This window comes from Aedes albopictus, chromosome 1 (genome assembly GCF_035046485.1).
Source record: "Aedes albopictus strain Foshan chromosome 1, AalbF5, whole genome shotgun sequence".
Lineage (NCBI taxonomy): Eukaryota > Metazoa > Arthropoda > Insecta > Diptera > Culicidae > Aedes > Aedes albopictus.
The window spans coordinates 228644816-228667148 of NC_085136.1; the positions used below are offsets into that span (position 1 = coordinate 228644816).

General features: G+C 42.5%; 2 protein-coding genes across 6 annotated transcripts in view; one reads left to right on the plus strand and one right to left on the minus strand.

Annotated features, from left to right (window-relative positions):
* Positions 1-4522: 4522 nt before the first annotated feature.
* On the plus strand, positions 4523-21676 carry LOC109430003 (uncharacterized). 2 transcript variants are annotated; one of them, XM_062846380.1, is made up of 4 exons: positions 4523-4741; positions 9499-9662; positions 20177-20575; positions 20899-21676. In XM_062846380.1, the coding sequence occupies exons 2-4, from the start codon at positions 9569-9571 to the stop codon at positions 21006-21008; spliced, it is 603 nt and encodes a 200-aa protein (XP_062702364.1). In that variant the 5' UTR covers positions 4523-4741; positions 9499-9568; the 3' UTR covers positions 21009-21676. The 2 variants fall into 2 exon arrangements, with proteins under 2 accessions (XP_062702364.1, XP_019561562.2); XM_019706017.3 differs by having other exon boundaries at positions 4524-4773.
* LOC109429975 (autophagy-related protein 2 homolog A) overlaps positions 21039-22333 on the minus strand; it is a 90610-nt gene continuing 89315 nt past the window's right edge. For all 4 annotated transcript variants that reach the window (XM_029856968.2, XM_062846379.1, XM_062846378.1 and 1 more), the window contains exon 14: positions 21039-22303. In XM_029856968.2, coding sequence (XP_029712828.1) covers positions 22073-22303 — 231 coding nt within the window. In that variant the 3' untranslated portion in view covers positions 21039-22072. The remainder of the gene's footprint in view (positions 22304-22333) is intronic.

The following is a 22333-nucleotide window of genomic DNA, read 5'->3' on the forward strand; positions in this document are numbered from 1 at the left end:
AACTGCAAAATGGCTGTTTAAAAACACAAATGAGAGAGTAAGTAAACTCTGTCTTCGGCAAGTTTCTAAACCTACCCCTCTATTGAGGAAAAATACGATTAATCTAGTGAATAATTGAGTTTTAACCCTTCCTCGCTCATGGTGTCTGTAGAGCACCATAACTTTCAACCCTTGTATCTCTGAAACTAATAAAGTTTTTTGAGTGTTTTTAATAGTAAATCATGATTTCACATGTTGTTCTCTATTTAACCCTAAAAGGGATACCTGGGGTCCATTGGACCCCAAGCGTCTTTCAGAGCTCGTCTTTGATGGAACACACTCATCGAGGTGACGAAACTGAGGCCATGAAGGTATCCCTTTTAGGGTTAACGACATTACACTAAGTAGGCGCATACAAATTCAATGTTTTTGTCAGAAAAAATTTACACGAAATAGTTATTTATGCAACCAGTTGCAAAATGATGATTTTTTCAGCACGAGTTGTACGTTTATCCAACGAGGCTTGCCGAAAAAATCGAGTTTTGCAACGCGTTGCATACAAAGTTTTTTGTAATTGCAAAAATTCCCGTACAGTATAATCTCTCTAGTCACACAAACGTGTATCAGCAGCAACCACGTGCGAGCCTCCATGCTCACACGGACAGGACGTAGTGCATAGTATTTTCTTCGATCAGGTAGGCTATGGTCGGCCAACTGTCGCAAGTTTTCAAGCTCCCGTCGTCGTCATGCAGCATCATAAGCAAAAGCAAAAGTAGGTTCAGCTTCTGCTTCTACACCTGGTTGACAGTTCAAATCAGAATCTGAATCGTCCTGATTCGGATTCGAATTGATCAGTGCATGTAGAAGCAGCAACTGTATCTACGGAAGTAGCGGTACTTAACAAAAAGTGTGTGCTAGCAAAAGTGCAATAAACAATAAATAATAAAATCTCGTTTTTTTATCGATCGGGTGAGGCCTAATAACCACGATCGTCGCATCGATTTGCGGTCTTCGGAGGTCTGATTCCTAGTAAAGTATTCTACAGAAATCATTCGTCGGCATATTTTAGGGATCTAGGGGTGACTCCTAGCGATTTTTCTTTGCAGGAGTAATATTTTCCCATAGTAAATCGTATGAAAAACTAAGAATGGCGGGCGCTAAAATATAGTTTTTCCGATATATCTGAAATTTTGCACAGTTGATATGGGACCAAAATGGATCTCAAAAAGTATACAGGAACTTGAGTTTTTCCATTTTTTGTATTTTCCCATATAATCCGTGTACCAGGCTACTGCCCACTCAATCGCAGTTGTGTAGGAGAGAACGGTGGAGCACGTTTTGTCCCGAGCAAAGGCTATTTGCCTAGTAGAATAACTAGCCACAGAAGTCCAATGTCGCGACTATTCGTGTGACTAACATCTAGTTTGCCACGCCCTTACAGCGTCAGCAGCGGTACTAGAAGTGTCAAGTTAATTTTGTTTACCATAACAAAAGGTCCTCTACAAGATGGATACTTTAAAATAGTAAATTATTGTAATTAAAGTTATTAAAATAATTAAATAAGAAAACTGACTACAGCGCCATTGGAGTTCTAGTGTATTTCTATTATTTGCCTTGATAACAAGTTCTGTTACCTGGTTATCATGCGTTTGATAATTGAGTTTGTTATCATTTAGGTTGAATTAAGAGCCAACATAACAAAAATGATAACTCAAATTTTCTCCACGAATTCCAAAATGATAAGAAGTTAAGTTATCATTGAGTTCATGTTGATAACTAATTGTGTTATACAGTATTTTATTTAATATTACATTTAGTTATCAACATGAAAAAATACAGCTGATTGATAACAGGTTTTGTTATCATTTAGTTATCATTCAGAGCTATTTTACCGACCATAACAATAAACATCTACTTTACCGACATAGTTAGCAGTTGAAAAAAGTTTCTTATAATTATAATTCATGTTTTCATCTTTTGCGCCCAGTTTGTCTCGAACCCTGATCGAGTGATTACCGGTCACAGTCTATACCCCTATACCAACGGGACTCAGTGAGAGGGAGAGTGGTTGAAGGCTACGCTTTCGTACTGCAATCGCATTGAAGATAGAAAGCGGAATTTATTTTTAGATTCGAGGTCCATCAGACCTTCAGTTTTGGGAAAGCTTCGAAATGTGCGTATGGAAATGTGCGTCAGTCTACTGGGTTGGATCCGAGCCCACGATTGAAAAAGGATCCCCGATAATAGCCGGAGCAGGTGAAGGCCCCATTAACAGCAACCCCTTCTGGTGCTAGCTGATGGGGTTGATCCTTCAGCAGGTCAAATCATGTTACACGCAAGTCTCAGTTTTTGATGCTTGCTGAATAGTTTGGACAAAGAGGGTAGTACCTAAGGACCACTCTAGAAACTGACTAAGCGTTAGCATGCTACCTTGGTGGACTCTCCACCAATGACTCGATGTTCGTTGCTGCAGGCTACGCAGTTAAGCTTGTGGGTGCGATGTGCACTAGCTCCTCTCTGAAGCAATGCTTTCTTGGTGGTTCCGGAAATACGAAGAGTTTGCCGACCATGGGAATGTTGTTTATTGGGTCGAGAAGAAGTAGTCCTGGCTTAAACTTTTGTTGTAGAAGACGGCCCTTAACCTCACACCACCTGGACCTCCCTGTTCAGGTGTCTGTTGTGCAGATTATCCCCCCATGGTCTTCCAGATGCTGACTTTCAACCAGCACAGGCAGGTTGCCAACTTTTTGTGAATCCATCTTGATGAGTGTTTAAACCAGGGGTTCCCAACCTTTTTGAGGCGGCGACCCCCTTTAAGAATTATCAAAACATCTGCGGCCCAATGAAAATTTTTAGAAAAAAAAATAATTAAATTAACGAAACCGAGTTTTTTTTTTGATTACAGTGACGTAGCCAGAAATGGGAAGGAGGGTGGTAGGGATTTTTGACGATCAAGGATACGTTTTTTTTTATTCGACACTCTCATTTCGTAAACAAATGATGTCATGTACATTCAGTTTAAGTCATAGCTGAAAAATAGCGGCGCAGCCGAAATTTTTTTCTTCTGAAGGCGTTTTATACTGAAAATTTCTTCCTCAAATTGTGGCGGTATACAAAATTAAAAATTGGTATAATTTGCACAAAATAGAATAAAAAATTAACATTTGTTTTGGTAACATCGCGGCCCCCCTGGACTAGCTTTACGGCCCCCAGGGGGCCGCGGACCACCGGTTGGGAACCCGTGGTTTAAACGTTTACACAGCGTAACAAAAATTAACTTTTGGTCTGTCTCAAGAGCAAATTTATGTGTCTTTGACAGATTTTGGGCCGCAGAATCCGAATCCGGGCTCAGATTTGCTCCAACACGTCACAATTTTGAGCTATACCTCAATTTATAGGGCAAAATATGCGATTTTGGGCTTTTTTGACTGCAAGCCATTAAGCATGGAAATATTTTTTTAAGCAATCAAAAGGTTTATTCATCAATTAACCTCTAAATTAACAACTCATGCATAATATTTCGTTTTACATTAGCGAATTTGATAGTTTTAAACGATTTATGTTAGGTACGATATTTCCCATACAAGTCACCCTCCAAAAGTTGCATGCAAGTTTTCATACTAACATAAAATGCTTAAATCTATCAAATTTGATTAGGTAAAACGAAATATTTTGCATGAATCGTTAATTTAGATGTTGATTGACCAATTAACCTTTTGATTGCTTAAAAAAATATTTCTATGCTTAATGGTTTGCAGTCAAAAAAGCCCAAAATCGCATATTTTGCCCTATAAATTGAGGTATAGCTCAAAATTGTGACGTGTTGGAGCAAATCTGAGACCGGATTCGGATTCAGCGGCCCAAAATCTTTCGGAGACACATAAGTTTGCTCTTGAGACAAAAAAAAATGTTGCGCTGTGTTATATATGCAAATCGAATCACTCTAATGATGGAAAGTTAACAATGATCGTTACGCTACTTTTCTGGCTAATGAATTGCATTCTTACATTATGAAATCAAACACATAAAACTGACTAATTACTGACTAATCCATTTTTTTTGCGTTTCAACGCTAAAATTACCAGCCATCCCATTCCCAAACCATTCCGCGAGATAAAGACCCCCATCTGTAAATGATCTGCGCTCCCGAATACACAACGGGAAGGAAGACACGCAATGCTTTCTCGATGCCACCTACCTACTTTAGTACCAGAAACACCGGCGGTGAAAAAAAAACAAATCTCCAGAGTACCGCTATGACTCGAGAGTCGGCTCGCGTGAGCACTGTTGATCTTCTCTGCGGTGATGGTGTTTTTGCTCTGAGCTCTATACTGGGCACCTGTTTGCTATCCCTAACCTGACCCAGCACAAGCAAAGGAGACCTCGCGCGAGACCTGATACCTGCACGCAGCATCTTTGGCGTGTTAGGCGTTGTCCATGAACTACGTAAACTCATATTTAGTCATCTCTGATCCCCCGACGTGGCCTTTCGTTCATACATGTTTTGAAAACTTGTATGGACCGCAGATTTCGACCTGATCGCATCCTCCCCTTTTAGGTTAAGTAGTTTATGACCACGCCCTTATTTCCTCTTTTGGTTCCATCTCACCTTTGCGGCATGCGACGGCAGTTCACCAAATCTTCTTCTTTCTGCTTCTCTCCGGTCGAAATTTTTAGTTCATCCGGAAATCTCACCGCGGATAGTCGTCGTTCTATCATTATACCCGAGACGATTAGCAGTGCAGTTACAATTTAGTGAAGTGTAATTCTATGTGATCGGATATTTGGTTTTCGGTTAGTAGTTTGTGCACACAAAAACTAAAGTTAATCAGAACTACACTAGCCAGAACAGTTGCATATTAGTCCTGTTCAATGAAGTAGGTTGAACATGGTCGAGGTTACTGATACTTGCTCTTACCTATTCGTCAATAAATAAGAGCTGGATGCTGCAACTTCAGCCTTGTATAACCTACTTTATTGAACAGGACTACTGAAAACTATGCCAACTTCATGTTAACACGATATAAATAAATAGGAAATCAGGAATCTGATATACTTTTTACAGTTCCAGGGGTATCAAACATGAAACTTATTCATGCGAGAATGCAGTTTATGACCGAATCTCAGATAATAAGACTGTTGAAGCGATAAACACATTTCCTTTTGAATTTCTTAGAGCTTAGGCCATTCTAACGGTATTTATATTTCTAGAGGAAATCAGGAATAAAACGAAAACATGGTGACCCAACTAACAATCGCAAACCGCAAACCAGCATGCATGCTGAATTGTTGCTTTATAATAGTAATGATAGCTGAACTAAAATTATGCTGTACACATTACTGTACAAATGTTTTTTCAATTGAAAAAGTAGCCAATGTTCAACCTTTCGTATCGGTATCAACAATTATAAATTTAAACACTTTTTAAGTGTTTAATAATATTTTTATTCGACTTGCAGTTATTTCTTTACAAAATAGTTTAACAAGACCTTTTTCTGCTTCTTGTCAAGTAATGCAAAAATTATAACATGTATCTGTACAATGTGTTTTTCACAAGTCAAATAAGCGCTTTCGTTTCATCATACTTCGACTCAGTGTACAGAATGAAAAACACGTGTTTTTTACTGAACAGCAGCTGAATTAACGTGTTCTTCAGTTGTTAACCATAAACAGAACATTATTCACCACTGCTGAATAGGAGTCAAAGTGTAATCATTATACAACCACGGGAAGTTTATGCTTTGATTTGAGCGCGTCAATTCATCATCTCTAGGATGGCGCAGATAGGAAGGCAAGCGGCTGGTAATCGATGGGTCTCGAGTTCGAATCTTGATTTAGGTAAATGTATTTGTAGTTATTATTTCACAATAGTTGTTCACAGCATAAAGTGTCAATCATAAACTCTCGTAGAAGTTGAAAAATTTTGCATTTTATTTTTTTAAATCATTTTTGCAGTAGCTGAATAACAGCTTTACTATCAGTTAGTAAAATGTTTTAAACAACAAACAGTTCAGTTGGTACACAACACTATGCTTTATTGTTTCTCCAAATTTGTGTGAACAAAACCCGAACAAAGGTTGTGCCTGAAAATTATCCAAATGTTATTCAGCACCATGCTGAATTAATTCGTCGTAAAGGTGCTTGTAAAAAGAGTAATTGTTAGTTGGGGAATAAATTATATATTAGAGGATTCCATGAGGCAGGCTTTATCAGGTTGTGTCTGCTTCCTTAAGAACCTGGAAATCCAAGAAAATTTCTAATTTGGAGTTGTTAAAGAATATCGGTGACTGTCAGCGAATCTTTGTCTTTTCGAACATCTTGAGCCGTATGTTTAAAAAATTTCTGTAATTCTTTATTTGCTTTAAGCTAATCGCAAAATTTTTAGGTCATACAGACCTAGCACTCCTCATAAATATCAAGGGAACATGGATACTGTTAGGATTAAGGTAATGGCCACAGAGTAATGCTGGCCAGCCTATGTTTCAAAGACCTTAACTTCTTGTACACGTTGAGCAACAAATAGAATCTAGTTGTGTCCAAATGTAATGTCAATTAGTAAAAATGTGGCTGAGTTATAACGGAAAGAGTTCAAAATTGTTCAATCACATTTAAGATAAGACTTAACCAGCAATAGTACACCACAATGCTCGGTTCTTGGCTGCCGCTCTCCATCCTCGGTCACGCCCAATGCTCGCTAGATCGCGCTCTACCTGGTCCGCCCATCACGCTCTCGTCACTCCACGCCGGATCAGCCCCGAACATCAACTTAGCAGGATTGTTATCCGGCATTTCTGCAACATGTCCTGCCCATCGTATCCTTCCGGCTTTGGCCACCATCTGGATGTTGGGTTCGCCGTAGAGTGCAGCGAGCTCGTGGTTCATCCTTCTCTGCCACAAACCGTTCTCCTGCACACCGCCGTGTCAGATCGTCTTCAGCACGCGTCGTTCAAAAACTTCGAGCGCTTGCAGGTCCTCCTAGAGAATTGACTACGTCATGTCTCATGTCCTTAGAGAACCAAGGGTCTTATAAGTGTTTTGAACATGGTGCATTTGGTGAATCTTTTCAGACTGCAGCTTTTTCTGGAGCCTGTAGTAGGCTCGACTTCCACTGTTGATGCGTCTTATTATTTCACGGCTGGCATTGTTGTCAGCCGTCAGTAAGGCTCCGAGATAGATGAATTCCTCCACCACTTCAAAGGTATCCCCGTGTATCGTGACATTACTACCTAGACGGACCCGGTCGCGCTCGGTTCCGTGTACCATCATGTGCTTTATTTTTGACGCATTCACCACCATTCGGACTTTTGCTGCTTCGCGTTTCCGGCGGGTGTACAATTCTGCCACCGATCCAGATGTTTTGGCAATAATGTCCATGTCGTCCGCAAAGCACACAAACTGACCGAATTTTGTGATAATCGTACCTCGGCATTTGAGTCCGGCTCGTCGCATCACGCCTTCCACAGCGTTGCATGAGAGTCCGTGACCTTGTCGCAGTCCCCGGCGAGATTCCAATGAATTGGATAGTTCACCCGAAACCCTTGCGCAGTTTTGCACAAAGCAATGGTGATCGTTTGCGAAGTAGGTTCTAAATTCCGGAGTGCTAATTTTCGGAACGAGTTTCCCCCGATAGGGCATCCAATTTGGCTGCGATTGTGCGGGAAAATTCGAACCAAATCGACAGTTACAGGTTCTACCGAACCACACTGGACGAGAACACTGTAACTATTGAGTCCCTGAAGAAGGTCCCAAACGGACCGAAACGTCGGACAAAATAACATAAATAGTGTTTTATTTTTGTCAAGACTGACAAGCCACCACGAAACAGTTTCGTAAAACAGTCGAACACACCAACGATGGTTTTGCACACCGTCCATCGTTGCTTTAATCAGTCTTGTCAGCTTCCCAGGAAAGCCGTTTTCGTTCATGATTCTCCATAGCTCTGCGCGGTGGATACTGTCGTATACCGCATTGAAGTCGATGAACAGGTGATGCGTTGGGACCACGAATATGACATCCCTATTCCCACCCAATAGGATTGTTTGCAGCCAACATCAATTGAGTTCCCCCATTGACAATGCATTTGGGTTCCCTAAACACTGGTACAAGGTGCGGGAATCGAAATCGTGACGTCATCGCACCCTGATGGTTGGGACCTAGTATTCACGGCATTTCTGGAAGAATTGCCGTACGTTGAAGATCTGGTCCGTTGTCGACCGGCCGTCGATGAAGCCGGCTTGATAACTTCCCACGAACTCATTCGTTTTAGGTGACAGACGACGGAAGATGATCTTGGATAGCACTTTGTAGGCAGCATTCAAAATAGTGATCGCTCTGAAGTTCTCACACCAAGAGGTCGCCTTTCTTGTGAATGGGGCAGATCATCCCTTCCTTAAACTCCTCCGGTAGCTATTCAGTTACTATCCTCCGGTGCAGACCGGCGGCCTGCTTTTCTGGGCCCATCTTGATGAGTTCAGCTGCGATACCATCCTTACCAGCTGCTTTGCTGGTTTTGAGCTGATGAATGGCATCCTTAACATCCCTCAGCGTGGGAATTGGTTCATTTCTGTCCTCCGCTGCACTGGCGTCGTCGTCTCCTCCGTTGCCGTGGTCTCCTGTGCCTACGTTCTCCACGCCATTCAGGGTCTGATCGAAGTGCTGCTTCCACCTTTCGATCAATCATCTCAAGTCCGTCCGTCAAGAAGCCTCCGTCCTTATCCCTGCATGTTTCGGCTCGCGGCACGAAGCCGTTGCGGGATGCGTTTAGCTTCTGATAGAACTTCCGTGTTTCTTGGGAACGGCGCACCGCTTCTTCTAGGCAGCGCTTTTTCTCCCGAAAGAGGCGGGTCTACTGTTTCCGCTTCTGTTTGTAACGTTCCACGTTCTGCCGGGGTACTTGCTGCAGCATTACCACCCGCGCTACGTTCTTCTCCTCCAAAATCGCTTTGCACTCATCGTCGAACCAACTCCTTTCCACATGCCCGATGGTGCAATTGGCTACGTCGTTGATGACTGCTTTTACTGTACTCCAGCAGTCCTCTAGAGGGCCACATCGAGCATGTCCTCGTCTAGCAACGCTGCCTCGAGCAAGATTCTGCACGTATGCTGAGTTGACAGCGGATTGCTTCAGTCGCTCTAGGTTGTATCGTGGCGGTCGCCGGTACCGTATATTGTTGGAGAGGGAAGGCTTCGGCGCAGCTTGGCCCCTGCCGGCCACATGAGGGATAATAAATGTTATTTTCTTGGGCGAAGCATCTTTCTTTGGCCCAATGTCACCCCAACTGACGGTAGTTAGTATTAGTCATATTTTTAATAATATAAACTATTTTTCCGAACCTCTTCAGTCTTATCTGAACTAGACTTTACGGTACAGGTGTTCGAAGCTTGATAGAGCATTTTCAACATTGCTAACTTGATTTTTAACACAACTCTTGTAAAAAAAGACATATTCATTTGTTTTAGCAATTAGTGTATATTGAACTATAATTCCATACATTTATTTCTTCCATTCAACTTTCACAGCATCACCCAAAATTTGCAAAAACCACTGTGCACTGTGATATCATAAAAAGTCCCCGAAGACTACTAAAAAATGACAAAACATCATCATCAGCTGTGTTACGCGCTTTTCCTGTTTATCGCAGTTCCACTGATAGACGCTACCATCCCAACGATTGATAATATCGGTGAGTATAATCCTATCAGTAAGCTTCACAGTCCCTCGACCAAACTGCAACGTGTCTACAGCTCTGCAGCTAGAGCATCTCACCATCACCCGATAGCCAAGGCAACCTACCTACGTAGCATTTGTTCACATGGCCAGATGAATCAGGCCACACTTGCGGACTAGACTGGTATCAGTTTAGGCCGGTTCCAGGGAATAGTGACCGCAATGTGACGTATATTTTTTTTACGATAATGACCACTGCGTCATTCAAAACGAGCCAACTCCATCGAGTCCACCTTTCTTTTTTGTGTTAAACGCTGTAATAATCAGCGATCCATTAAAAAGTTCGTAAATCAAACTCCCACGTACCGAAAAAAAAATCGACGAGATACCTACCGAACACCTTTATATTGGCTGCAGTTAGGCCTTGGTGCTGGTCAAAATTGGTTGGATATCATTCCACGGGGTGATTTTTTAATGATCACCAGCATCCATATATGTGTCCATGTATGCAATTCGGAACAAGGCAGAACATTGAACTTTGATAATTACTATACTTTCTATTTCCAATCACGGGCCATGTAGGTACCAAAGTTTGTTCCGTATCATTTTAATACAAAAGTCAATAAAGAGTATAGACAAAATTTCAATTGAACGTTGACATTGATCTCCTTTTATGTGGTTTATGAACAAGTAATTATCAATGACCATAAAGTTTAATAGGTCATCAGCAATATGAGTACCTATCGTTGTTTTTTTTATAGAATGAGAAAATCTGCTGATCAGATACCCAAGAGGTCATAGGCGCCAACATGGTTTTGCCCAACCCCCCCAATATTTGACGATTTTTATTGATTTTTCGATTTTCCCATACAAAAAAACCGAAAAACCAGGCTTTGCCCCCCCCAATAATTCGACAAAGTTGGCGCGTCTGCAAGAGGTGGTTCCTCAGGTTATGTGGGAAATCCCACTGGGGATCGGCCCACTAAAAACTCATTCTCTCTCTTCCTTACCTTCGCGGTACGCCCCGTAAGGGATGACTTCGAGAAGGGGGGGCGTACATGAGTAGTACTCATTGAGTACGCTCTATTGGTAAGCGTTCCACCAGCTACCGCTTGGAAGCTTGGGTCCTGGCTAGTACTGTAACTGTTGATCGTCCCGCCAATTTATCTGCAGTTCAAGAGCAATTTGGAAGACCGTGGAAGTAATGGAATCCCACTTGTTCGCCCCCGTACACATCCTATCGTCCGTATACATCGTATCGTTCGTACACTTCAGCATAGACGATGTGTCTTGCGCCTTTTATGCTGCGTCGCTCGAAGCACTCTTCATCAGTGCTGAAAAATTCATTTCGTCATATCTAAATTCAACCACCTATAGCTCATTTTAGAAGCAGAACCTGAGAATATGGTATATGAAAAACTTGTGCGACTAGACCAGTTCTGCAAAAAAGTCACGGAAAAACCACTACTTTTCCAATATTTAGGGTAAATGTCACGGACTACCTTCGAAAAATCCCAATGATATTCACGGTGAAAATCATTTGGCATTTTTCAAAGGTGGTCCGTGACATTTACATCAAATATTCGAAAAATAGCGGGTTTTCCGTGACTTTCTTGCAGTACTGGTCTAGCCGCACAAGTTTTTCATATACCATATTCTCAGGTTCAGCTTCTAAAATGAGCTATAGGTGGTTTCATTTAGATATGACGAAATGAATTTTTCAGCACTGCTCTTCATCCTCTGTCGGCACTAGTACTATGGGCATCATGCTCGTTGGCACACATACCGCGTCCTTTGAGACCGTGCGGTATGCGCTGTCCACCCTAAGGCACATCAGCCTGTGGGTACTCTCGAGTCGCTTCACGTTTCGATTGACCACTAGCGCCTTCGACCATGCAGCGGCGCCATACCGTAGTATGGATACTGCTACTGTCGCGAGCAGCTCACGCTTATTCGAGACTATTGCCGAACTATTTGACATTATCTTATCTTGTCAATGCCGTTATCGCCATGCTTGCCCTTTTGCAGGCATATTCCACGTGGCTTCCAAGTTTCAGCTTATCGTCGATCATAACCCCCAATTGCTTCAGCGAGCGCTTAGAGTTGATCTTGCATCCGCCTGTGGTGACCACTGCCTGTTGTTCAGACTTCCGCTTGTTTACCACTACCACCTCCGTTTTATGGTGCGCGAGTGCCATCTGTCTCGACCTCATCCAGTCCTCCACTATGCCGATTACATGCGTTGCTGTCAATTCCACTTCCTCTATAGACTCGCCGTATACCACGAGGGTAATATTATCGCCAAAGCCGACCAGCTTTACGCCCGGTTGAAGTTTGATCCTCAATATGCCATCATACGCCGCATTCCATAGTACAGCTTCCGCTCGATAACTGGGCTTTGACGACAGTTTAGTTAGCGAGCGCCACTCGATAACTTGACTGAGCTCCCGGAGCCGGAGGCTATTGTTATATTTCTCGGATACTGTGAGGTGATGTGAGGTTAAATTTAATTTTTTTTGACAGGCAACTGCTTTTTAGGATTATTTCTAATCCTAAGGGAACGTTCAAAAATTACGTCCAACATTTGGGGGAGGGGGGGGGTCTAGAAAAGTGTGACAGTACGTGTATTGGGTATAGGGAAAATGCGTGACAGGGGGGGGAGGGGGGGTCTAGAACAGTGATGGAAAATAGTGAGGAATGCAGCTGAGCAGACACAAACGCAAAGCTATCCTACTCGTGAACGACAGAAGCCTGAATATATTCACACTTCCTTCACTCTCGAGCCAACGAAGCTGGCCGCACTCGTGATTGATTCGCGAAGCAGCTCTGAACATTTTTCAGTTTAGTGAAAAAACGAATTCACACGGCTGACAGATCTACTTTTCAGGAACAATGATGCACAAAACACTACTATCTGATGGATAATTACTTGTTTTGCTATTAAAATCGCACTAAAATGCAAATCCCGCATCTCCACTGGTTCTTCGCGAATAAAAGTTCATGAGTGTTTTTGTTTTTATTTTGCTTCATACTCGTGAAGCAAGCGGGTGCGAATAAACTCACACACAGCTTACTCTCGGCACCGTGAGTAAACCGTTTGTTGGTTTTTCACTCGCGAGTTGATTCACGATGAGAGTTTTTCCATCTCTGGTCTAGAAATCCCGAAAAACGATGGACGTAATTTTTGAATCTTCCCTAAATTGCAACATTTACAGAAAAAAAACTATGTCAACCATATGTCACATTTTCAGAATAATTTGGATGATACTGGAAGCTTCTAAGATGTACATTCAAGTATCATTTCCGTGGGGATCCGCATGCCTGCCTGGCTCTTTCGCAGGCGAATCGATGCACTTGGTGCAATTACTTCGCACTGCTGTTTAAGAGCGGCTGCGAGTTTTTCTGCGTCGGTGATCTCGTCCTGGGGTTTTACACTGGAAAGTCGCCTCCGCCATTAGGACTCTCACCTGCTTTTTTTCGCCCAGTACCTATTGAGCTAGTGCTTTGTACGAGGTGTCCTTGACCTTTCGCCCGTCTCTGACGGACAGCGTCTGCTCTGCAGGTTTCAATCATACAGCTCAAGCCGTAGAGCAAGTTGGACCTCTCCACTACGGATCCGGCGAGCTGTATGGTTTTGCCTTGCTCGCACCAACCGCACTCCGTTCGTCAACCACGAGGTCATACTCCTTCTTGGCCAGAACCAGCGATTTACGGATCTTCAGCAGGCCCTGTTTCAGGTCCTTGCTGATGGTGGTCCGCCCGCTCGTGTCCAGCTGTTCGGCAACTACATACCAACATCTTTGGTAGCCCATTCCTGTTGCGGGTCGGAGCCCGCGTAAGGTCCGCGCCGGTAGTAGCTGTCATTTCTGTTGGGTTCCACTTAGTTAGTTGCCTAAGCTGAGCGCGTTCACTTCGTAGACAGTATAACAGAATTTGACCCGATGCCAATCTGACAAAATTTTCAAGGAAATTCTGATGCCGTTTTTCTTTTTGATCCAGTTCCAACCTGGATTAGAACTGGATCAGACCACAGTTTAAACCCCAACCCGAATTGGGTTCACTTGTACTGACATTAGTTTGACGTTTATTTGTTTGCACGTTTTTCACCGATTCTGTTCCAACTCAGGCTAAAAAACGGCATTAATGAATCTCTGCAAGCAGGGTGAGAGGGGTCTCCAGTTAGCCAAGTGATTAAGGCTATGGATCGCCAATCCGGAGACGGCGGGTTCGATTCCCGTTCCGGTCGGGAACATTTTCTCGACTCCCTAGGCATAGTGTATCATTGTACATGCCTCACAATATACAAATTCATGCATTCAAAAACAGCCCTTCAATTAATAACTGTGGGAGTGCTCAAAGAACACCAAGTTGAAGCGAGGCAGGCCAAGTCCCAGTTGGGACGTAGAGCCACAAAGAAGAAGAAGCAGAAAGAATGAAGAAGAAAAAATCCCAAAAGGTATATACAGTGTCGGACAAAACAATAAGACCACCAGCCATTTTTCATACAAAATGACCAAGTTTGCTCGGTTTCTAGTCGCCATGAAGTTACGTGAATTTAATTGATTGAGTTCTGTTCACTACATCAAAAGTTATAGATATACGAAACGACAAAATAAAAGGACCACTTTCAGATTACTAATACTTACCTTACCGATCAGGCTAAGGCCGGGGTGGCCTCTACTGTACATAGTAGCCGCTTCCATTCCACTCGGTCCATGGCTGTTTGTCTCCAGTTCCGCACTCTGCGTAGGGTCCGCAGATCGTCCTCCACTTGGTCGACCCACCTAGCTCGCTGCGCTCCACGTCTTCTTGTACCGGTCGGATGACTCTCGAGAACCATTTTAGTCGGGTTGCTATCCGACATCCTGATGACGTGACCCGCCCACCGTAGCCTCCCGATTTTCGCGGTATGGACGATGGTTGGTTCTCTCAGCAGCTGATGCAGCTCGTGGTTCATTCGCCTTCTCCAAGTCCCGTCTTCCATCTGCACTCCGCCGTAGATGGTGCGCAACACCTTCCGTTCGAAAACTCCAAGGGCGCGTTGGTCCTCTGCACGTAGGGTCCATATTTCGTGCCCATAGAGGACGACCGGTCTAATCAGCGTTTTGTAGATGGTTAACTTCGTGTTACGGCGAACTTTATTCGATCGTAGAGTTCTGCGGAGTCCAAAGTAGGAACGATTTCCTGAAACAATGCGCCTCTGAATGTCTCTGCTGGTGTCGTTGTCGGCGGTCACCAGTGAGCCCAAGTACACGAATTCTTCAACCGCCTCGATTTCATCACCGTCGATATAAATTCGGGGTGGCGGGCGCGGTGATTCCTCCCTAGAGCCCTTTGCCATAATGTACTTTGTCTTCGACACATTAATGACTAATCCGATTCGCCTGGCTTCACTCTTTAGTCGGATGTACGTTTCCACCATCGTTTCAAATTTACGAGCAATAATATCAATATCATCGGCGAAACCAAGCAGCTGAACGGACTTCGTGAAAATCGTCCCACTCGTGTTTATCCCCGCTCTTCTTATTACACCCTCCAAAGCAATGTTGAACAGCAAGCACGAAAGACCATCACCTTGCCGTAAACCTCTGCGAGATTCGAAGGGACTCGAGAGTGTCCCTGATACTCGAACTACGCACATCACTCGATCCATCGTCGCCTTGATCAATCGTATTAGTTTATCCGGGGATCCGCATTCGCATTGCATAATCTGCCATAGCTGTTCCCGATCGATTGTATCATACGCCAATTTGAAATCGATGAACAAGTGATGTGTGGGCACGTTGTATTCGCGGCACTTCTGCAACACCTGGCGGATGGCGAACATCTGGTCCGGATGGCGAACATCTGGTTGAGAGAGTATCTAGTAGGCAGCGCTCAGTAGTGTGATTGCGCGGTAGTTCCCGCAATCCAACTTGTCGCCCTTTTTGAAGATGGGGCATACGATACCTTCCATCCATTCCTCCGGTAATATTTCCTCCTCCCAAATCTTGGTAATGACCTAGTGTAGTGCTCTCACCAGTGCTTCTCCACCGTATTTTAGAAGCTCGCTTCGTAGTTGATCTGCTCCAGCGGCTTTGTTGTTTTTCAACCGGAAAACCTCCTCCTCAATCTCTTGGTGGTCAGGGGCCGGAAGTCTTTCGTCCTGTGCACATACTCCTAGATCTGTTACCACGCCACCTTCGGTACTTGCAACGTCGCCATTGAGTGCTCATCGTAATGCTGCCGCCACCTCTCGACCACCTCACGCTCGCTCGTGAGAATATTCCCGTGATTATCTCGGCACATGTCGGCTTGTGGCACAAAGCCTCTGCGCGAGCGGTTCAGCTTCTCGTAGAACTTTCGTGTGTCCTTAGCGCGGTACAGCATCTTCATCCGGAAGACTGAGTTCTGCCTGTTCCGCGCCTGTTTGTAACGTGCCTCGTTCGATCTCGTACGGTGTTGCAGCATTTTCGCCAATGCTGCATTCTTCTCGTTTTTCAACTGTTCACATTCGCCGTCGTACCAGTCGTTTCTGTGATTCGGAGTTGCGAAGCCTAGTGCTGTAGCCGAGGTACTACCTATGGCGGATCGGATGTCCCTCCAGCCATCTTCAAGTGTAGGTGCGCCAAGCTGCTCTTCCGTTGGTAGGGCCACTGCTAACTGCTGCGCGTAGTCTTGAGCCACTTCTACGTTACGCAAGCTGCTCGATGTTGAGACGCGGCGTTCGACTTCGACGCGTGGTGATAACTGTCCAAAGTTTTGAGCGCATACATACAGCTACTAAGTAGTGATCTGAATCTATATTCGCACTGCGGTATGTGCGGACGTTGGTTATATCCGAGAAGAATTTACTGCCGATTAGGTTTTCTGTTTGATGGTCGGGTGATCTCCAGGTGGCTTTGTGGATATCTTTGCGGGGAAAGAAGGTGCTTTACCATACCATAGGAGGCTGCAAAGTTTACGCATCGCTGGCCGTTATCATTTGATACGGCGTGCAGGCTGTTTCGCCCGATTACCTGTACATTTCCTCCCTTCCTACCTGCGCGTTCATGTCGCCGACAACGATTTTCACGTCACGCGGCGAGCAACCATCGTATGTTTGCTCTAACTGCGCGTAGAACGCTTCTTTCTCGTCATCGGGTCTCCCTTCGTGTGGGCAGTGGACGTTAATGATGCTGTAGTTGAAGAAACGGCCCTTAACTCTCAACATGCACATCCTTGCGTTGATCGGCTGCCACCCGATCACACGTTGTCGCATCTTGCCCAACACTATAAATCCTGTTCCCAGTTCATTGGTGGTGCCACAGCTTTGGTAGAAGGTAGCCGCTCGATGCCCGCTTTTCCACACTTTCTGTCCAGTCCAACAAAGTTCCTGCAACGCCACGATGTCGAAGTTGCGGGGATGTAGTTCGTCGTAGATTATTCTGTTACATCCTGCGAAACCTAGTGACTTGCAATTCCATGTTCCAAGTTTCCAATCGTAGTCCTTATTTCGTCGCGTGGGTCTTTGCCGATTGTATCGAGTCGTATTTTCTCTTATGTTATTCGCAATGGGGATTACCCAAGTAACACACATGTTACATAAGAGTTACGGCAGCGCAGGTTTTGGTTGTATAAAGGTTAAATTTACGTAATTCTAGCATTGTGCTAGAATTACGTCCAATTTACTTCTATACAACCAAAACTTGCGCTGCCGTAACTCTTATATGACAAGCGTGTTACTTGGCTACTAATACCAATAAGAGTATCTGATACTTAATGATTGATGAACAAGTACTAAAATTAAGGATGCTATTTAAACTTGGGGACATTTTTATTGAATTGACCACAAATAACCATCATATAAATTTGGTGTTTGAATTTTGTAGCACCGTATAACTGTAACTTTGGAAGTAGTGAACAGAAGTCAAAAAATTTAATACAAATCAAAATTCCCGTAATTCCATGTCGGCTATCAAAATTTCAGCCAAATCAATTTACTAGGAACCGAGTAAAATCTCGTCAAACTTGGCGATTTTGTTTGAAATAGGCCCGGTGGTCTTATTGTTTTGGCCGACACTGTATAAAAGAATCAATGAAGGAACTTGGATGAACTTTAGCGGAAGTCCATGAAAGGTCCCCAAGAGCAACTATTGGAAAATGTTTTAAAAGAAACTTTAAATAATTTCTAAAGGAAACACTGGATGAAATTCTGAAGAAATTCATGGAGGAATTTCTGGATGGATTTATGAAGGAATCCTTGCAAAAAATTATCCATGGAAGAACTACAGAGGAAATCTATGGAAGGTTTTCTGTTGAAATCTTTTAAGAATTGACTGGAGGCTAGCTATAGACAAATTGAGCTGAATTAATCTCTGGAGCAGTCTTGTTAGAGATCACGTTCATTTGAACCTTTTCGTCGATATTCGGCCTCCAATGTTTCCGACATTCGCCACACAAGCAATCAAACTATTGTACGAAACAAAAATGTCAAACGAATGCACTTCACCACGATAGCGTCTTTGGGAATCGGTTCGGTTTTTGTTATTCTTGTCTTCTTTCATAATGAGAACTGTGTTGGCCAAATGTGTGTCCTACACTGAAAAAATAAATCACATATCCAATGGAAAATTTCCATTCGTTTGGCTATATAACTGTTATTGGATTTACCGATGAAAATTTCTTCGGAAATATCACATGAAATCAATACGGTCCATGGAAAACATTAGGAAATCACATTGCTTCTATTGGAAAATCACATAACTTTGCAAAATCTATGTGATATTCCCATAAAATTCAATGGACACGCATATGAAGACAGTCCATGTGAAAATCAGATGAAAACAATGTGAAAACTTTCAGTGTATGCAATGCAACATACAAGAATAAACTAATACCATAGATTCATAACATAACATTCATAATCGGAATTGGTTGCAAATCTATGCGAAAAGCTTGATTTAGACAAAAGTCATCGTGTCAGACGATAATGATTTGACGCTTTCTTATGTTTATTGAACTTCGTTCCACCGCTCGTGTTGTGTGTAAGAGGTAACGGTCAGGTATCAGTAGGTCGGATCCAGAGGCACGTTCTCCTCCATTTGGGAAAAGAGGCAACGGTAGCGCACGAATGTAACAAAGCAAGCTGACACCCGACTGCGACAACGAAATGAAGGTAGTGAAAAGTGTCGAATGTTTACAAGACTGCTCTGGAGTCATTTTTGATGAATTCGTGTAGGAATTTCAGAAGCAATCTAATAACATTTTCCTTAGGCAATTTCTGGAGGAATCCTTGAACTCTTGAAGGAGTTTTTGTTGTGCTTGTGTCAGGCTAAGACCATAGTTTGATTCATCTTGCCTACCCATATAGGAGTTTCCGAAAAATCTCCGAATGATGTTCTTAAAGAATCCATTGAGAAATATCTGCAGAAACATCTAGAGAAATTCCTGAGAAAAAAAGCCGAATTTCTTAAAAAATCCTGAAAAGGTTTCTAAAGGAATTCCTGGGAAATTTTTTGAAGGTTTCTCGATTTTTTTTCATTTCTGAAGGAATATCTGGAAGAAGTACCAAGGTTTAACACAATGTTAATCTATACTCAAATAAACCTACAAATAAACCTAGCGTAATTATCATCAGGATACTAAAAACCTCAAATTAGTCTGTTGTCCGATCCTATCCTCTTTTTGTTATAGTTTTTCATAGAGTTTTTGATTCAGATCCTTACAAAGCGTTTACATCTTGCTCCCTATAGATTGCGCTAGTGGTTGCTTTGTTTACTCGTGGGGGATGAAAAATTCCAAATTTAGTTTCCAATTTCCTGAGGAATTTCGAACATTCTGAGCTGAGATTCCACTGCCTACTGAAAAATAGGTATGAGAATTAGCAGATTCATGTGATTTTTAGTTGTTCAGCTTGGAATTGGCTGTTTTGTGAGTTGCTCGAGCTGCTGCCGCCAGTAGTTCAAATTAAGATTAAAATTGGTTCAAATTATGATTACGATGGTTCAAATTAAGATTAAAATCATTGTTGATGAAAAATCGAATATTTCAATGAAATTCGGTGCAAATACAAACTTTTTACCATTTAACAGAAAGCTTATATCCTTGGCTTTCATGTACATACAATATTGCCGTAGTAAATTATTTCCATGTGAGAGAAAAAATCACTTAAAATTTGCACTGCCTCAGAAAGCCGCAATTTGGTTCAAATTTTGATTACCTACCCTACTAATCCTTAAAATCAGATGACCTAATACTATAAGAAATCACTGTTTTTTAACACTCAAACTTCAAACACTATTTTATAGCAGATTTTTTAAACTAATAGTAACTTTTTCGCACATAATAAACATGAAGCATTGTTAATAATCACAACCCATGCAGAAAATATTTTTATGTTGCAAATTAATGCTTAAAATACAGGGTGGCCATCTTGCCCCATATGGCCATATTGCCCCACAAACCCCTACAATGATTGATTTGTCATGTTATAAGTGAAACACAGAATTGCAAAGAGAAATCGAGCAAGTCAGATAAAATATTAATAAAAATCATTGTCATATTTTCCAGTGAAAGTTCTCCAATCGCCATCGTTCCAGCAGATTGTTCTACCACAGCCGTTGATAGCCGCCGATCCTACAGTGGTAGCCTCAGACACCAACAAGCCAGCTTCAGCAAGCAGCGTTCCCAACGCAGACAAGGTCAAACCTCAAGCGGATGCCTCCATTGAAGCAAAGGACGAAAATCCCACTCTGAAGCTGGTAACCCGCGTACTTGACACATTTAGGCCACCGCTTCCATCCCAACAAGTCGTCCTCATCCCACAAAGGTACCGTGCCCTGCCCGGATGTCCACTGTGCGACGCATCAGTGTACAGCTATTGCGACTACAAGGTGTACCACGATGGATGCTGCTGCGGGACAATGAACGGCGGTGGTTACGGAAATGGATTCGGAGGAGTTTCCAATGGTATGTAGTGAAGAATATGGATGAGCAATCTCTACTTTAAATACATACATAAACACCCAATCAACACATCATCATCAACCAACACCACTAGACCTGCCTCTGTCCCTACTCGCGACCATAAAATGTTGTCCTGGCAGAGCTATACACAATGTCTATTTTAAATTTTATATGTATATTTTATACTTCCCACATAATTCACAGACTGTAGTAGTGCATTAGTGGTAGTAACAGAAAAATCTAGTACAACATTCATACTGAAAACATCATCTTTTTTGCAACTCATTGCATAAATAACTTTTTTTTTAATATTTGATAAATTACAGGTATCGGCTACGGCGGATGTGGTTACCAGGAGGATTGTGGTTTTCTGTACGCCAATTCATGCTACGAGCATCAACTGATAGTGAACTGTTGCTGCAATTCCCCCTACTAGCGGATTTTTTCGGAAACAAAAAACAAACACTTTATTATTAGAACTCGTCAAGTCTGCAGGCTTCGGCGGTGTATTTATTTTCCTTCTTTCATTTCTCGACTCTTTATCGATACGGACTAAATAGTAGTAGTTGTATCTAATAATAAAGGTTTTAAGTTAGACGAATCCTTTCGATTATCTCTACGTTCACTCGCAATCATTGCTCTCTCGTTAGTTTTAAATTATTTTCTAGCACGTGGGTTCACTCAACCTCCAAATGATGTATGTTCTTCAATAAATGACTGTCAGAAGTAACACATCTCCATTCATTCCGGCACACTCGGGAAAACTTTTCACTTTCTATCATGGTCGATTCGTTCAAATAAGTTTTTAATTTATGAGAGGATATATTTAGTAAGATCTATGATGTATAGAAAAACAACGATTCCACGGTAAAAGGTTATGCGATTTCCCAGAACTTATTTTCGATGAGGAACAAAAATACCAAATACATATTACGAAGTTCTGAGATAAGTTACCTTTTCCCATGGAATCGCTTCAATAGTTCTCGATACAGTAATCTAGAAGACAAAAAGAGTTGAAGCTCTTTTAGAAGCATTATCAGATTGAAAGTTCTCAAGCCGAAATATACGCTAGTAGAGAGAAATATTATCTATCATATCAAAGTACTAGTTGTTAGTTGGTGCTATTTTTGTTTTCGATGACAAACTCCTTCAATCTGTTGAAAAACAGCTTCCTAAAAATGTTTTTATTGAACTTCAGCGACTACTGTCACAGACTGCGTAGACTTCCCGGTACGCAAAATAGCTGCTCTAGCATATTGTTTATATTACTGTTTATCACATTATGTTTTTAATTTCACAAAAAAAACGGATAATTATGCCCTAAATCGACTTAAACTAAAGCAACTTAATATTAAAAATGTTGAGAAAAAAAATTTCGAAACATGGAAATTATCGCTTTAAAACAGTGGGCTTTCGATTAGATCACCAAGAATCTAAGGTGTAAATTGTCAAATTTACGTAAAACAAAACATTCAGACCTATGGAGAAGAACCTACCTACCTATTCCACATCGTCCTTGTACTTTTCGCGGGCTTCGGCCCGGGCATCGGGTACCAGTTGGTTTTTGACACCACCGAGAACGTTGCTGGTGGCCTGCGTGGCCAGCACGATCGGTTGCACCACGATGGGTGGAATTTGACGCATGACCGCCCCGACAGCACCGGTGTAGCCCTTTTGGTCATGTTCGAGCGCCGTGAGCTCCACCAGGTTGTGAGCGGTTTCGCTGATACCCTGAGGAAAGATATGGAAAATGAGGATTAT

Coding starts and splice junctions, on each gene's coding strand:
- LOC109430003 (XM_062846380.1), top strand. CDS start 9,569: ATGACAAAACATCATCATCAGCTGTGTTACGCGCTTTTCCTGTTTATC. Junction 9,663..20,176: donor CCCAACGATTGATAATATCG/GTGAGTATAATC, acceptor CATATTTTCCAG/TGAAAGTTCTCCAATCGCCA. Junction 20,576..20,898: donor ATTCGGAGGAGTTTCCAATG/GTATGTAGTGAA, acceptor GATAAATTACAG/GTATCGGCTACGGCGGATGT.